Source organism: Haemorhous mexicanus, chromosome 7 (genome assembly GCF_027477595.1).
Source record: "Haemorhous mexicanus isolate bHaeMex1 chromosome 7, bHaeMex1.pri, whole genome shotgun sequence".
NCBI lineage: Eukaryota > Metazoa > Chordata > Aves > Passeriformes > Fringillidae > Haemorhous > Haemorhous mexicanus.
Genome location: NC_082347.1, coordinates 37,321,974 through 37,338,621, shown reverse-complemented (window position 1 = coordinate 37,338,621; position 16,648 = coordinate 37,321,974). Strand labels below are relative to the sequence as shown.

The 16,648-nt window shown below is 42.9% G+C and overlaps 1 protein-coding gene across 3 annotated transcripts in view; it reads right to left on the bottom strand.

Moving 5' to 3' along the window:
• Positions 1-8,855: 8,855 nt before the first annotated feature.
• Positions 8,856-16,648, bottom strand: part of GRK5 (G protein-coupled receptor kinase 5) — a 154,651-nt gene continuing 146,858 nt past the window's right edge. For all 3 annotated transcript variants that reach the window (XM_059852054.1, XM_059852057.1, XM_059852055.1), the window contains 2 exons: positions 16,417-16,548; positions 8,856-15,588 (listed from right to left, as the gene is read on the bottom strand). In XM_059852054.1, coding sequence (XP_059708037.1) covers positions 15,490-15,588; positions 16,417-16,548 — 231 coding nt within the window. In that variant the 3' untranslated portion in view covers positions 8,856-15,489. The remainder of the gene's footprint in view (positions 15,589-16,416; positions 16,549-16,648) is intronic.

The following is a 16,648-nucleotide window of genomic DNA, read 5'->3' as shown; positions in this document are numbered from 1 at the left end:
GCTGCTTTGGAATGTGGCTTGGGCATTGTTTGCCAACAGGTGAATGTTTGATTGGTTCCCTGGGAATTGTTTTTAATTAGTGACCAATCACAGCCAGCTGTGTTGGACTCTGAGGAGTCAGTCACGAGTTTTCATTATCATTTCTTGCTAAGCCCTCTGATGTATCCTTTCTCTTTCTTTAGTATAGTTCTAGTATAGCAATATAATATAATATAATATAATATAATATAATATAATATAATATAATATAATATAATATAATATAATATAATATAATATAATATAATATAATATAATATAATATAATATAATATAATATAATATAATATAATACAATAATATATAATATAATAACATAACATATAATATAATATAATATATAATATAATATAATATATAATAACATAACATAACATAACATAACATAACATAACATTAATATAATAATATAATATAATATAATATAATATAATATAATATAATATAATATAATATAATATAATATAATATAATTAATATAATATTCCTGCCTTTTGAGAACATGGAGTCAAATTCTCATCTCTCACCTCATCCTGGGGACCTCCAAACACCACACAAAACAACTGTGGCCCAGGGTGTATCTGGAAAATTTTGGAAGGATGACCAGTAAATAATTAGTTATTTTTTTTCCCCTGCCAAATGGGACAAGGAAGGCCTTTTCAGGGAAAATTCCTCGCCAGGAAATCTTTTTGATACTTCAAAATTTTTTTCTTGGGTACTCCTAGCAAGGCCAAATTGTATTTCTATGTGAAGGTACCATTATGTATACAACAGCACTGCAAACCATCAGGGCTGCAGCAGCAGGGATGACTCACAGTTCCATTACTTTGTGATCATTTGGCATCTTGACATGCAAATTGTTACTGCCAGCCTCGTGTTTGGATTTGTGTGGCTCATACAGAGCTGTGGACACAAACTCTGGCGTGTGAGGGCTGCTGAGGGTGCAGCTGCAATGGCCCCTGACATGGAGAGTTTTGTTCTCTGCCTGAGAATTGTTTTAGTCCCAAATGAAAAAATGACAGAGCAGGTAAAAAATAGGAGAGTTGCAGCTTTGCAGCTGGACAGTGAAGGGCTGGGTGGAGATGTTTCCTGTCTCTCTCCTGACCTGCTGGTCCTGCAGCCAGGGGGGTGTTGAGGGTCCTGCCCTGCTGCCATCTGCCAGAGAGCCTAAAGCACTGACCTGAATCCAGCTGATGGTCTCAGGGATCACATCCAAAGCTCTTTAGCTCCCAGTCAGGGCTCTGAATACGTGCATGCAAGAGTTGGTGGATAGCCTGGATTGATAAGGATCTCTAGCTCATCCAGGGCACCTGCATGGATGTATTCAGAGTGGGCAAACATTTATAACATTCTCGAATAAATGAGAAGCCTTGGAGGGTGAGGGGATTGCAAATCCCCTCTGGATTCCTTCCACAAGCACCAGTGAGCTCAGTAATTACTCCATGGTGTGTGATGGAGAAGAGGCAATTCATTCCCAGTGCCAAAGCTCTGCATGCAAACTGCCCCAGTGGGGCAGTGGATGGAGGTGTCCCCTGTCCCTGGGGACAAAAGGAGCCCTGTGCTGCCAGAGCTCATGCTGTGCCAACTGGTGCAGCTACACACATTTATCTGCTTCCAGCAGATGATTCCACCAAGGTGTCTCCAAATCCAAGCTGTGGAGCTGCTCCCTGGCTGCCCTTCCCCTGCAGTGTGTGGGCTGTGAGCTGCTCAGGGCAGCTATGGCTTCTTGCTGGGAACATTTGCTCAGCTTTGGCTGAAAGGAATCCTGCTGTTCCCACAATCTCTTGCCAAACTTGCTCTGGTGCTGGGCTGTCTGAAGGCAGAGCATCCCTCTCCTGACACAAACAGGGAGGCAGTTCAGGTCTCCCTGGATCTCCAGGGCTGGAGCCCATCTCCAACCACCCTGAGGAAGCCAAGAGGAGCAGGATTTTTTGGGAGGAATTTTTTACTGCAGCTTCCTACATTGTCTTTCTTAAACTGTTCTTGTTAACTTAACTCACCTTTCACCTCGCTGAGCTAAAGCCCTGAAGGTTTTGGTGTCAGGAATCCCTGTCAGTCACAAGGGCAGTGATCTGCCTGCTCCAAATAGGCTGAGTGACCCCTCCTGCCTGTGCCTGCTGATCTTCTCTAATTGCTGCCACGTCAGCAGCCACATCGGGCTGGCTGGGATGACGGTGGGACACTCTAATCCCTGCAAATTCCCCTCTCACCTGAGCCCTCTGCCTTCTTGCTTCAGATTTGCCGACCTTCTGTGAGGAGTTTTCAGGGGATAAAAGCAGCATTAGTGGTTTGAGGGTCTCAGACCTCAGCACAGGCATCCCCTGCCTGTGATCCTGCTGGAGCAGTTTGTGCTGGCACCGAGCTGTGCAGTAGAGGAGAGCTGGGAGAGAGAGTTACTCTGGAATACTCTGGAATACACACTGCTTCCAGACTCCTCTGCATCCTGCTGAAATGGAGGGCCCTGCCTCGACGCTGTGCCTGAGAACTTGCTACATAAAACACTGCAAAGTGCTTGGCATTGCTGAAAATCCACCTGAGCTGGGGCAAACCCCCCTCTCCAGGAGCTGCAGGTGCTCTCGTAGGATTGTGAAACAACAGTGGTCAAACAGTGTCAGCAAGTGTGCCCTGCCCATCATCCCAGAATATCCAGGCTTCCAGGATGTCAAGGTTTGCATGCCAAAACTCTCTTTGCAATATATGGTGACTGCTACCTATTCTTCTGCTGGATGAATAGTTCCCTTATGTTCTGGGAAGCTGATGTTGGATATGATAATAAAGTCTGAGCTGTGGTTGGGTGTAGAAAAACTTAACTTGAAAGGCTTTCATTCTGCTACATTTTAAAAGCTGATTATTATTTTTAGGTTGATTTTGTTTTTTAAACCATTTTAAAAAGTTTGAGTTAGGAAGGCTGCTTTGGTCAGGTTTAAGTGTCCAATTACCTAACTTATTCCAAAAGTACAACCACTCTAGGCAGGGACATCAGATTTGCTGGGTCCCCTCCAGAATGAAGTGTGATGGAATAGTGGGAGATCAAAAACTTGATTGCTTTTCAGTTTACATGGCATGTCCAACCCACTATTTCTCATTTGAGCTCAATGTTGCTCATTCATTAGCAGCAGGCAGGGTGCCAGGGGCTGATGATGGAGTGCCCCACTGAGACATTGCTGGGCTCTCAAACCAGATTTGTGGCTGGACCCTTAGTGAGGATCTAGACTTAATTAGAGATTGTCAAAAACTGCATGAGTGATGGCTTTTTTTTTTTTTTTTAATACCAAAGGCATTGTCAGGAATAATAAATGATTGCAAAATGTTCCACGGCCCCGCTGTGGCTGTCATCTACACACAGTATAGTCTTTCTTTTTATTGATTAGAAACAGTAATATAATCTAAAACAGTTCTTCTCTCAAGCCAGACTGCTGAGGTTTTCAGAGAAAAAGGCCATGGTCTGGCCTAACTCGCTGTACAGAAACCAGCTGTTGCTCCTGGTAGCTTGAGACAGGCCAGGGTGTCTTGGAGTACCTGAGAGAAAGGTGGGAATGGCAGAGCAGGGACTTTGAAAACCCAGAGGACATTAAACTGTGGGAAGGTAACTTTTACATGGTGAGTTTCTGCCAAAATTTTATCTCCCACTCAATAAAAGGACTTATCACATGGATGTTCCCCTGAAATCAACCTAAAGATGCCCAAGTGTATCAATGGGGGCTGGGCCAGGTTTTTCTTTACTATTTAAATAATTTGAGTATTGATTTGACTGGTTGGAAAGGAGAGAAGCATCCTGCAATGGGAAAAGAGGAGAAAAAAGCATACTGATGATGATGATGATAATAATAATAATAAACTTCATAGTTTTAAGATGTAGAAATAAATGCATATTGAATAGTTCATAGTTTTAAGATGTAGAAATGAATGTATATTGAATGTGAAAATTGCAATTTTTTGTAAAAATACACTGAGTTCAGCAGTTACCTGGGATTAAAGAAGGTGGGGGGGGAAATGAATCTCTTAGAAGTAGGATCAAGTTTTGCCTTGGGAAACAGCAGCTACAAGCTCATGGGATTTGAAAAAAGTAAACCTAAAGTTCTGTTAATACAGGCAAGTGAGAAATCTAAAAGTTAGATTTTCACAGAGACAACATAAATTGTGTCACAGTCAGCTGGAGGTAAAAATGCTCAACATTAACCTCAGCCCCCTGGACTTCTGTTCCAGAGAGGGATTGGTACCAAACTGCTTGGTCTTCAGGCAAGTTGGATTAAGAATCTCAAACATTGTCCAACAGCTGTTTATTGTATGGAACCTTATACCTTAGATCCTATTTCTTTTTAAGCCAACATATTTTAATTCAGATTTCCTTCTTCTTTTTGCCCCCAACCCTGCCTTTTCCTCCCCCTCTCTTTAAAACAGTTATCAAAAAGTTATTTGGCAAATCCTACCTTCAACAAAATTTTCCAGGACCTGCAAAGAGGGAAGAACTCCCCACCACAGCTCAGTGACTTCCCAAGGAGGGGCTCCTTACCCCATTGCCTGGGGAGCTCCTCTGGAGGCTGCTTGAGAGGCCACCAGCCCACCAGCCCTGGCTTCCAGGACAAACCCTTGCAGGAGTATTTCCACGAGAGGCTGATGGAGCTGGGGAGCTACGAGAGCAAGAGGTGCAGCAGGAAAGCCAGAGGGTGTGCAGAGAAGGACCAGAGCCCCTTGCTGGCTCTCAGGGGGTGTGCAGAGAAGGACCAGAGCCCCTTGCTGGCTCTCAGGGGGTGTGCAGAGAGGAACCAGAGCCCCTTGCTGGCTCTCAGGGGGTGTGCAGAGAAGGACCAGAGCCCCTTGCTGGCTCTCAGGGGGTGTGCAGAGAGGAACCAGAGCCCCTTGCTGGCTCTCAGGGGGTGTGCAGAGAAGGACCAGAGCCCCTTGCTGGCTCTCAGGGGGTGTGCAGAGAAGGACCAGAGCCCCTTGCTGGCTCTCAGGGGATGTGCAGAGAAGGACCAGAGCCCCTTGCTGGCTCTCAGGGGGTGCCGGCGCAGGAGCGGCTGCGGCGCTGCGCGGGTGCTGGCCCAGGAGGGAGAGCAGCCCTGCAGCTCAGCACAGCAGCACAGCAACAGGGGGATGGAGTGCAAGGCTCAACAGGAAATCCAGAAGGCCCTGAAGCTCTCCTCTGGTGACTTCTTGGAGCTTTTGACAGTGCCCATCGCTGCTCCTCTGGAAGCGTTTGTGCAGAAGTGATGCTGGAGCTGGTCACAGGTTTTCCTGCAGTCCTGGAAGAGTTGGGTCCTGTTCTGCACCACTCTGATTTCAGCTCAGTCCCCTCTGGTGCAGAAAGGGGCTTGTTTTGGGATTGTTCTTGATTAACATTGCATATATTTGTTTTCAGTTATTTCCTGGAAAGAATCAGCAGGATTGAGCCATAGGTGCAGTTACGGCAGTGTTCTGAACACATGCATGTATTACTAGAATACTTAAGTTGCCTTCAAAAAAGGTGATTAGTGTCAGAGGAGCAGCTTGTTTCCTGCTGTGCAGTTTGTGTTAATTAATCTGAGGAAAGGCTGTTGTATTCTGCCTCGTTATTTTGCTTGTTTTAAACCCCTTGCTTTTATCATGTCAGTGTAGCCCAACTGATTTATGTTCTTACTGTGACATTTCTGACACAGATGCAAATAGTTGATGAGAAATTACTGATTTTCAGTCGTTGCCATGTAATCACGAGGTGGATCACTGCAAGAGTCTGATGCATGAAGAGGCAAACACAGACAGACATAAAATCTACTTTTAAATATGATCAGCCATTATGGTTTTATTTGCAGACTCAAAACCCCTTGACTCAAAAACCACCACAGGGGCAAAGAGGAAAAAATGCTGGATTTAAGTCAGAATGATGGAATTAAGTATGAAAGAAGGCTCCTTCCCTCTTTCCTTCTGTAAATACAAGAACCACATAGGGAATTCCTAATGTAATCTGAACTTCAAATTGTTTATTGTGTTTTAATGTTTATCGTGGTCATGTAAGTATAAAATGTCAGCTGCAGCTGAATCCTTTTACTATGGGAAATGTCAATGTTTAATTCCACAGTGAATATCAGACCCAAATGAAGCAATGATTTTAAGCTTCCAGAAAGATCTATTACTGCCTGTGGTATCATCAGCAATAAATTCCTCATTATAGTTGTGGTTTGAATGGATGTTTCTCTCTTTGCTTTCAGACTTGTTTTAATGTGATTTAACAAGTAAACCATGTCCCTGGCTATACCCAGCCCCTTCCAGTCTGACTCCTCCCCATCACTTTTCCCTTCTTGCTCCTCTGTTTCTTCAGCCCTGGTGAAATTTGCCCCAAGGTGTGTCTTGTCCCTTCTGCAGGTCACATTTTCCTTCTTCCCAACACCTGCTTGCAGAAATATTTCTTCTGCATTGCCTCCTCAACTCTTGTTTGTGTTCTTCAGACTTTGAAGATATCAGGAAAGGGGAGGGCAAATTAAGGAACTTCTCACATCCCTCAGGAAACAACCAAGACTTTCCCCCCTAAAAAAAGGGAAGGGAAAGGTGTAAGGCTCATTCCACATCCTCTTCCCCATTCTGGGATCAAGGTAATCTAAGATAAGTGAGATAGGATACTGAGAACTCTCAGCCCTTTGTGTGTGGGAGAAAACAGTAAATATTTAGGCCAAATGAATTTTCCTGAATTCCCAATTGTCTTCCTGCTGCAAATGGAGGGAGCAGCCAATTAGGTGAGATTTTTCCCTGCAGGAAAATATTTTTATTTTGAAAGATTTAAATGGAAGTCTGAAACTCATAGTGTATTAGCAGATGCCATTGAAGGGATGCATCTGGTTTTCATTGTGAGTTTGCCAGAGGTTAGTTTCTCCTCTAGGAGTGGATGCACAATAATAACATGGTATTATGTGAGGGCATAATAATAACAGTGCATGAGGAACAGTATTAATGGCAACCTTAATTCTTTCATTTCTTAAACATGTGGCTTTGCACACTTGAATATCTCCTTTTGAAGTTTGGTTTTGCAAGTCATTTCCCATCTACAAGCTTTTCAGAAAAGGGAAACTGCCTGCCTTTTTGCTCCTGATATTGTAATGACTGTCACACTGCAATAACCCCAGATTAGCAGGTCTGGAGCATCCTGAGCCTCTCTGCAGATCTCTGCCATTTAAATGAACAGAGCTATGTGGAGACTTGCACTGTTAGGGTGTGACTGACATTTGCTGACAGCAAAGGAAAACGAAGTTTCCTTGAGAAAAAATTAGCAGCAATAAGCTGTAATTAAAAAGCAACCAGAAAACCAGGAATTTTCTTCTCTGAAAGAGTGGTGAGGCTTTGGAATGGGTTGCCCAGGGGGGGTGGTGGAGTCCCTGGAAATGTTCCAGAAATGACTTAATGCTATGGTTTAGTGGACAAGGTGGTGTTTGGTCAAACGTTTGACCTGATGATCTTGGAAGTCTTTTCCAATCCTAATGATTCTATGGTTCTGTGATTTACCCAAGCCTCTGTAAATGGGTTATTCGTGCTGCTCAGCCTCTGGGCAGTTCCTCTTCTCCACTCAAGACAATTCAGAGCATCAGTTTTTAACAGGCCATATTTAAACTTTAGTTTTTAGTTTTACTGAATACCAAATGTGAAACAGAATTTCAAAACCCAAAAAAATAGACTCTGACTTGGCAGAAACTTGTAATGTTTCCTCCCCCAGAAGGACCCCATAGACCTGAAATTTCACAGTCAGGCCCATTTATGGTATTTTTCATCTGTAAAGCACCCTGAGGAATTATAAAAAGTTGACGTGCCTTTTAAATTGGATTTCCTTCAAAATAGTGTCATGACTTTCCTCTGAGAAGCTGCACATCCCATGTCAGAGATAGTGGAAAAGTCTAAGAAGACTAAATCTCCCTGGAGGGAACATTTCTAGATATTGCTGCACAGAAAAGTCATGAAGTTACAGAGAAAAAAAAAAACAAACAAAAAAGAACAAAACACCAAGAGCTGTTAAGAGAATAAATAAAATTTCATCTCACAGCCTCTCAGATTGTTAAAACCTTGTGAAAAAATGGCTTGGGTTTGTTTGGAAAGTGCTAATATGCATGACCTGAATTTATATAGTCTATTACCTTGGGTTTTACTGAGCTTAGCTGTTGGATGTAGCTGCTTCTTTCATGCAGATAATCTGTTTTCTCAATGTTCTTCCGTGCAACTTGATGCAGACACTGCTTGCCATTAGCAGTCTCATAAAAATATTCTTTATGCCTCTTTGAAAAGTTCTTCTTTCTCCTCTTGAAGGAAAAGCAGTGCACCAGCACTTCCCTGCAGGTGATTTTGCAGCCACCCTTTATCTCTGTTTTAGATCTTCCTGTGTGGGACACTGCACAGCACCCTTGGTTGTTGTTTTCCTCCTGTAAATTTATTCTCTCTGTCTGGCTGGAGCTTAGGCAAAGCAGGGCCTCAAAAATCAGGCAGTGCTCACTTCACTTAAGGCAGAGCTCAAGCCTTCTGCAGCTCGTGTCCCTGCTGGCATTTTGTCACCTGAACTCACCCCAAAAGCTGCAAAAGTTGTGCTGGCTGCTGGTGCAGAGGGAGGCTGGGGAGGGGAGGGGAGGGGAGGGAAGGGGAAACACAACCTGCTGAGAACAGAACCTGCACACAGTGAGGTCCAGCCTCAGGCTGGGTCCTTCAATCTCTGTGGTGGGACAGAAAACACAAACCACACAAAGCCATCCAGGAAGAGATGGGCTGCATCCCACCCTCTTTGGATCTTCTTCAGGATCAAAAGCACCTGAGGAATCTCTGTTTGATTAGTGCCTCATTAAAGCAAAACATATGGTTTCCATGTATTTAAATTAAGGAATTTATTAAAAAAAAAAGCCAAAAACCCCAATCAAAACAGTGGTTTGATCTAAATACAGCAGCACTGTGACATTACTAGGACATTATGTACGAAGAATCCAAGCAGCCATAGAACACAGAAGCCTTTATCTTCAGTAACAATCTCAAAATGAAACTAGCTTCATCAAACAATGTTAAAGATCTCCCTGGAAAGAGAAACAAAACCAAACAGACCCTCCCCACCCCTAACCCTTTGGATATTAGAATGACTTTTTTTTCTACAATATCAACAGCCACTAGCTCTTCTAATTGAGAACACTTGCTTTAATTTATTACAAAAATGATCTGTTGACTCAGTTATGAAAGACAACTTTTAACATTGCTTTAGAAGTGTCTGCTCCTCTTATAGACTACAGTATTAGAAGTGCTTAAAAACATTTACTCCTGGATATGCTCTTGAAATTCAATCAGAAGGATATTCTGTGTGTGTTTATATACCAAATATGATTTTTAATTTTTAAAGCAGGTGAAAAGACTAACCCTAATATGAAACTGCAATTTTACAATTTAATTATTAGTCAGATATGGGCAACCACATGATAGTTCATGAAATCTTTAGGTCTATCTACATTGCTCAGAAACACAAAATAAAGTTTTTACAGCTTTCAGCTTCAAAAGGCTAAAATGTTCAGTCTTTTAGAAGAGTGTCCAGTGTTTAAAAGAAATGCAATTAAGGGAGACCGCATTCAATACACATGAAACAACTCGTTTGAGCTTGCTAATTAACATATCTAACAGCTGCGTGTGGGGTGATGAGAAAGGAAAACACATTTGCCATCCAGCCACTACCTGAGATGTTTCTTCTCTGGGAGTGAATCTTCTCTGCAGGACCACTCCAGAAAACCTGGAGTTCCCCTCTGGAGCCCACTGACCCCAGGCCCTTTTGCTCTTTTTGCCTCTTTTGCTTCCAGACCCAGTCTGCCCCAGAGCCACGTCTGGGACTGCACACAGCACCTCACCCCGTGGCTGCCCAGGGAATCCTCTGCAGGCTCGGCCAAAAAAAGTTGAACCGAGGGATGTTGTTTTGCTCCCTTCCTCATAACTATTTATCTCCACTCTAAAAACAGAGGAAGTGTTTCCATGTGAATGCCACGCTTACTGGCCAGCTCTTCAGCAAGAAATGAATACTTAAAACATTTGCACTGTCACCTCTTTGTCTGCTGGAGATGTCTTACAGAAGTGCAGTTTGTTCTGTTTCAGTATCTCTAAGGAGCTAAGACAAACCAGTAAGAAAAGAGTCCTAATTTAGGAGAGTGTCTCACTAGTCATGTAAATAAAGAGCAGCTATACTAAGCCTATTTCATTTAAATAATAATACAAAGACTTGATACTGATCTGGTTTATGCACAGACTCCAAAGTGCTTTCCATTGACAGACAGAGAGCATCCCTCCGTGTTTGGGAATGGGAAAACAAAATTGCACAGAGGTTTGCCCAGGGCAGTGAAGAAAAACACAGTCAGGAGAGGAATACAAACCATCACTCCTGGCTCCAGTACATAAAGCAAGGAGAATACATACGTGCCAGCAGTAATATTCATGTTAATGAATAGGCAGCAATCTGTTTAAAATTGCTTCTTTCATAAAGCCCATTTGTCAGTACACCAGCTTAGCTGATCCAACTGCAGCAGATTGTATTTGTATTATCACAGAGACATTTGGGGGAGGTCAGCCCATAATACTGCAGCATATTGTTGGCTTTCACCTTCTTTGATGAAATTTTTTATTTTCCCCAAAGGAAATAATTGAAAAATTCTCGGAACCAATTACTTTATCTTTTTGGTTTTTGCATTTAAAGAAAGACAATTATTACCAGCCAGCACTCCAATATTATTTGGTATAAAAGGAAGGGTGTCCTGCCCAGCACACAGAAGAGATGTTTTAAATTGATGCAGACTTTCTCTTAACTTTAGCATGAGGGTGTTAGTAATTATTCTCCTTAGTAATTATTCTCCTTACTCTAAATCTTTAGTATTACTTTAAGTTAAAGGTCATATTTGTGAAAGGCTTGAGATAGACAACTCTTGAACTTCCTGATTTCCATGGAGCCACTGAACAGAGTGATTCTTCCAAAATTCACTGCCAAATGAGCCTCCCTGCAGCCTGAGACAGACTGGGACCATCCTTGGGCAGGAGAGCCTTGAAGTGTGGACTTCCAGAGCTCCTGCAGCCTTCCACATGATGGAAGATGGTCCCCATGCCACGAGACAGAAAGGATGTTCCTCCAAAGAAAAATCCAGTCTTTCCAAGATTGTTTGGGAAATGCCTGATGAATGATCTCCTCTGCAGCGAGTAACTCCAGTGAATATGACAAATATTAACTGAAAAAAACAATGGTCACAACTAATTGTGGAGCAGGGGTGAAAACACCAACACCTTGTTCACAACAGAGCCAGTTCCTGCTGCATGGATGGTGGTGAGGAGCAGCAGCTCTGCTCTGGGCTTGTGCATTTATTGCTCTTCCACAAAAGCCTGTGCAGGGAGCTCCTGGCTGAGGCTGGGGTGCACAGACCTTGGGGATGCTGTCCATGCAGGCTGGGGTTATTCCTGCTTGCCCCATCCAGCTGTCCCCTCTGACCCTCAGAGGGACAACATTGTCTCTGAACCATGGGCCAGACCTTTGTGTGTGCAATCCCCTGGCCACTGAAGAAGCTCTGACCAACACATGGTGACCCCAAGGAAGAAGATGCAGCAGTGTGGTGCCACTGCACCCCTGCTGAAGATTCACACACTGTGAGACTTCACAGCCTGTCCTCCAGAGCTCACAGCTTCTGTGTCTTCCTCACCCTGCCTGTGGATTTACCACTAATGCAGAGTCATTTCCTGCTGGTTTTTCCAGTTGAGGCACGGCCACTGAAAGAGATCAGCTGGATTTGAAATGTGAGCAAAGCATTCAAGCTGGATCCTGAGGTTGGGGTGAATGACCTTAAGAATCAGTGTCTTCAAATCTGGGGCTTTACTGGGTCAGCCAAGTTTGATTCCTGCTGCTGATGGCACTCCCAGCTGTAGTTTCTGGGGTGGCTGCAAATTGAGGTGGTACCAAGCTGTGTGTGTGGAGAGCTGTTTGGTCTCTGAGCTGGCAGGAACCAGGAGTCCCTAATCAGCAGGGCCAGGTGAACACTGTGATATTGAATTCTGCAGCTCCCTAACACTCACTTTGATCTGCTCTACCTGCTTGGTTTGATTATCTTCACACCTTTCCCAGCTTCACAAGCAGGTTTTTGTTCAGAAACAACATCTGAGTCATGGCCATTCTTGTGAAAAACCTCTTTTTAGATAATCCAGGTCAAGAGTGCACATCTAAGAGTTTGTTATTTTTTTTTCCCTTCATTATTCATTTGTTTTAAAAAAGCCTCACATCCAACAGTGGGAAAAAATGCTACAAGACTCAAGTGAACCTTGAGACACTTTAGGAAATGAATAGCAAACACCTGACTCATGAAAGTCTGTCAACTAATTAGTGTTCATCAGACTCCTCAACAAAGATTTAAAAATAAAAGGCGTGCTTGCATAATTCAGGATCAGATTGGAAACGATTTCTGGTTCTCAAAAAGAGCTAAGTTTGCTCATCTGTCTATTTAAAACAAGCAACCAGATTTGAGCATATGCATTTTTTGGAAAGAATTTGGATGGTAACTGAAGGGAAGATAAAGAAAATGAATCAGTCTGGAAAGCTGTTACAGAAATACTCCTTTCTTCTCCTTTGCTACCTGCAAACCCACCTCAAAATTCTCAAAATACTAAAATTCTTATTGCAAATGCTCTCCAAGGTTGTATGACAAAACTAAGTTTTTTTCAAAGTTCCCATTGGTTTTTAAATTTGACTCAATGGAGCCAATGGCCAAATGCCTGTGGAAGCCTGGCTGTGCAGGGCACTGCCTTGACAGGGCTTCAGCCCTGAGTTCTGGGCCCCAACTGCACCTGGTCACACAATGGAAGTGCAAGGACTGTGCTCCTACTCCAGCTTTGAGTGCAAGGTAAGCTGAAACAATTGAACAAAAAAATCCCGATAAAAATAAAAAGGAATACAAAAGAAATCCTGCAGCTCTTGTTGTTGTAGGCAAACCACGACAAGGAGATCCCTAGGACTGGTCCTTAGCACTTCTGATGGATTTTAAGCCTTCCAGGGCTGGGTGCTGAAAAGTTCTGCTGCCTCAGCTTGGTAATACAGTTTGTAGTTTGTAGGACTGAGACACTGCAGGGATGAAATCTCTCTCTATTGGTGGTGTTTTTTGTCTCTCCCCTTCCTCTCTCACTGCTCCAAGGAGGTGGGATTCAGAGGGGCTCCATCCCAGGCTTGATGCCTCCAGGTGCACACCAGCATCCTTCTTCCATGCCATGAGAACTGAGGATATCCAGCCCTAGCATAACATCCTGCAGGTATCCAGGGAGAATGAATGCTCTCACCCTTCCAGGACTCTGCACTGCCCCTAAGCCCCCACTGCCAGAGTCCCAGAGCTGCTGAGTCAGCACTGTCCTGGCTGAAAGGAGAGCAGGACAAGGGACAAATGCTGTCATTCCCTCTTGTCCCTAAAATGTCATCCACCACAGGTTAAGGCTGGTAGCATCTAAAAGATATAATCAACATTTGCAATTTGTTCACCAGCTTTCAGTTAGGGATTTGCTGGTATTTCTCATGTCAAATTAGCAACATCTCTAAAACCCTGCATCTTCTACAAGATCTGCAATGCCACCATCTGACATGGGAGAGTGGCTGAAGCCTCATCTCCCTGTCTTGACTCTTCTCTGTCAGCTGCTCTATGCAAGTCCCTGCTCTGTCTCTCTGTCTCACAACTTCAAGCTGCTTTGCTATGTCATTCCTGTGTGTTTCTCACTCGGGGATTTCCCACCACTAACCTTCATCCTTTTCCCCCTCAGCACTGGCCACACAGAACATGCACATGGCTATTAACACTCCCACTGGAACATGGCTTCCTTGGACCCTGGGGTAGCTCCACTACTGGCTAACTGGATTTTAGACACACCAGGGTGGCTTTCAGATGCTCCTGATGACCCAAAGGCTTAAAAAAATCAGGATAGTCCAGCAAGCATTGCAAGGAGTATGGGGAACCAGCACACTCTACAGAACACTTCGGGCTGCAGTTGTGGGCACAAAGGTTTTCCAGTTCCTGTGGAAGGGAAGGAACCATATTTTCTGGTCTGGTGTTCTTAACAATAAGAGTGAAATGCTTGAGAAGAGCCTGATTCTGATGGCTGAGGTACTGCTACTGATCCTGCCTGATCCTGCTCATCCTAGTGGGGACAGAGTTTTGTCAATGGTTAAAGGATGCTGGACAAAGAATGATGGAGCTGGAAGAGGGAGTTATTATTTCATACTGGCATTTCATTCAGTTGAGGATCTAATTGAGGGGATGTGTCGGGGTGTTTGCATGACACATGGAAGTATTTTAAGTGCAGGCACAGCCTGTGGGTTCTGCTGCTACCCAAAAGCAGCTCAGATCCCACCCTGAACTTCCACAGCTCAGCTCTGCAAAGCTGTCACAAATCTCATGGTTGGCACAAACCAGACTGCTGAACTTCCCTCCTGCTGCCTCTTTGATATGGGCAGCTGTGGAAAGACCTTGGGCTTTTGTCTGCAGCATGGAGAACACTTTGAGTTTTGCTCTCATTTCAGCAGGGGCAGGTTTGAAGTCCAAGAAAAAGAAATGGACATTTGCTTTCCTGGCCACCTCTCCCTCAGCTTTGTTCTGCCTGTCCTAGAAACAGCACAAACACTAGTGAAGGAAAAGAGCCTGAAACAGGGCTCCCTTCCTAACTAAAAAGCCTTTGATGGAACAACAACAGAAGTGCAAACCTCAGCTGTGCTGGTCCCAAGACATCACAAACCATCAGCATAGCAAGTAGCATTTTTGAATGCATCAAAATCTTGTCTTTTAGCATTTAATGCGAGACATTACAAACTAATGAAGAGGAGAAATGTATGCAGTGTTGCTGTAAACCAAATATACAGATGTAAAATAATTAAGAATAAACTGTTCCATAAAAATGCATGTCAATAAACCCCCGTGTGATAAAGTGATTTATGAAGAATTTTCTAGAATTGCTAAAAAGAATGATTTCTCGTTTGAGGCTCTGGAAGTCTTGAGTCACATTTTGTTTCTTTTAAAAAAATGTCTTAAAACACATGGCTTTACAGCTGCTGCTTGGAAAATATACACCTCCAAAGTCTGACTTTCATTTAAATACAAATGTACAAAATGTAAACTGAGACAATAGAGAAATTTACAAAACTTTTCTTTAAAAATAATAAAGACAAAATTCAGTTCTAGTATGATGCTATTTAAATACGTGCAAGTAGTCATGTTCATTGAATTTCTATTGCAATGTTCTAAAGAGACAAATTTGATTCACACAGTCTTGAGTGCCACCTCCAAAAACAGACCTGAGTGGAAATTTCTTCTTAAAATGTGAGGCTCCACTGGAAGGAATGGATAGAAAATCTCCATTTTGGGAGATCCAGATTTTCTTTCTTTTCACTCAACGGTGGAGGCTCTCTCATCCACAGAAGCTCCAGAGATTATAGTGGAAGGATGCAACATGTTGTTTCATGGGACTGAGTTGGAACTAGCTGCTTCCAGTGGAGTTTGAACTTACGTGATTTGAATTTATGTGATGATTTAAACTGGCCTTTGAATTTGGAGAACTCTTTGAATTGTTCTGATGCTGTAGGAAAAGGAAGAAAATGACAATCAGATTTCCATGATACGCCATGGTTTTATTTTTAATCCAACATTGTTCATTTTATGATACTGGCTGGACTGCAAAATTCTCTCTTAAAGATCTTCAGATGCAAAATATTCTTCATTTTCCTACCTGTAGTCTCTCTAGGTCAGCAGAAACACAGCAATGCTTGAGCAATGCAGCAAAGAAGACTCACTCTAGCTCCAGGAGCCAAATCAATTCACTGCAAAATGTCAGTATCTGCTAAATCTGACTAATACAGAGAATACCTGCCAATGCTCAGGCATGGCTTTAACCCTACAGAAATAGATCAGTCTAAGAATGTTATTGACATTTGCAAGTGGTGCCATGGTGTCTCATGAAAGCTGCACGTCATGTTTCATCCAGGCTGCTCTCTTCTTTGTTATCTTGCTTTCCTGCCACAACTGCTTCCCTCAAAATGTGCATTTTCCTTTTTTTCTTTTTTTTAAACACATAAATCAAGGATTTTCACAAGGAATGTCTTAAAACCATAGAACAATTTCAAAAGGCATTTCAGCATACCACTGAAAAACAGGTTGGGTAAGAAGTCTTCACCTGCTGGAAACAAAACTCATGAGCAACACTGGTGGCAAAAAAAAAAAAAAAACAAAAAAAAACCAAAAAAAAAACCACACAAGGTAGATGAAAAACTTGAGATATGGAGAAAAATGTGAGAGCCAGCCCTCTCTAAGATGAACTGCCCTTCTCCTAGCAGAAATATCACCAGAACAGGGCTGTGAAAACAGGCACCTCCAGGAGTTTCCTGGTCTTAGTCATCAAAGATCTCACCTGTCGCTTAAATATTCTCTGTAGCAATCCTTTCTTGGGTGGCTCTGGGGGGTAGCTTTTGTTTAGGTCTGGTGAAATAGTACCATTTGGTCCAAATACATTCAGCTCCTTGAAGCACTCTGTTTCTATCATCTAGTGGAATATATATAGAGAGAGAAATTAAAAAAAGGGAATTATTCATCTGCACTAAATAAATTCCAATAGTGCTAGGCTCTTCAAAGTCAGCAGCGTG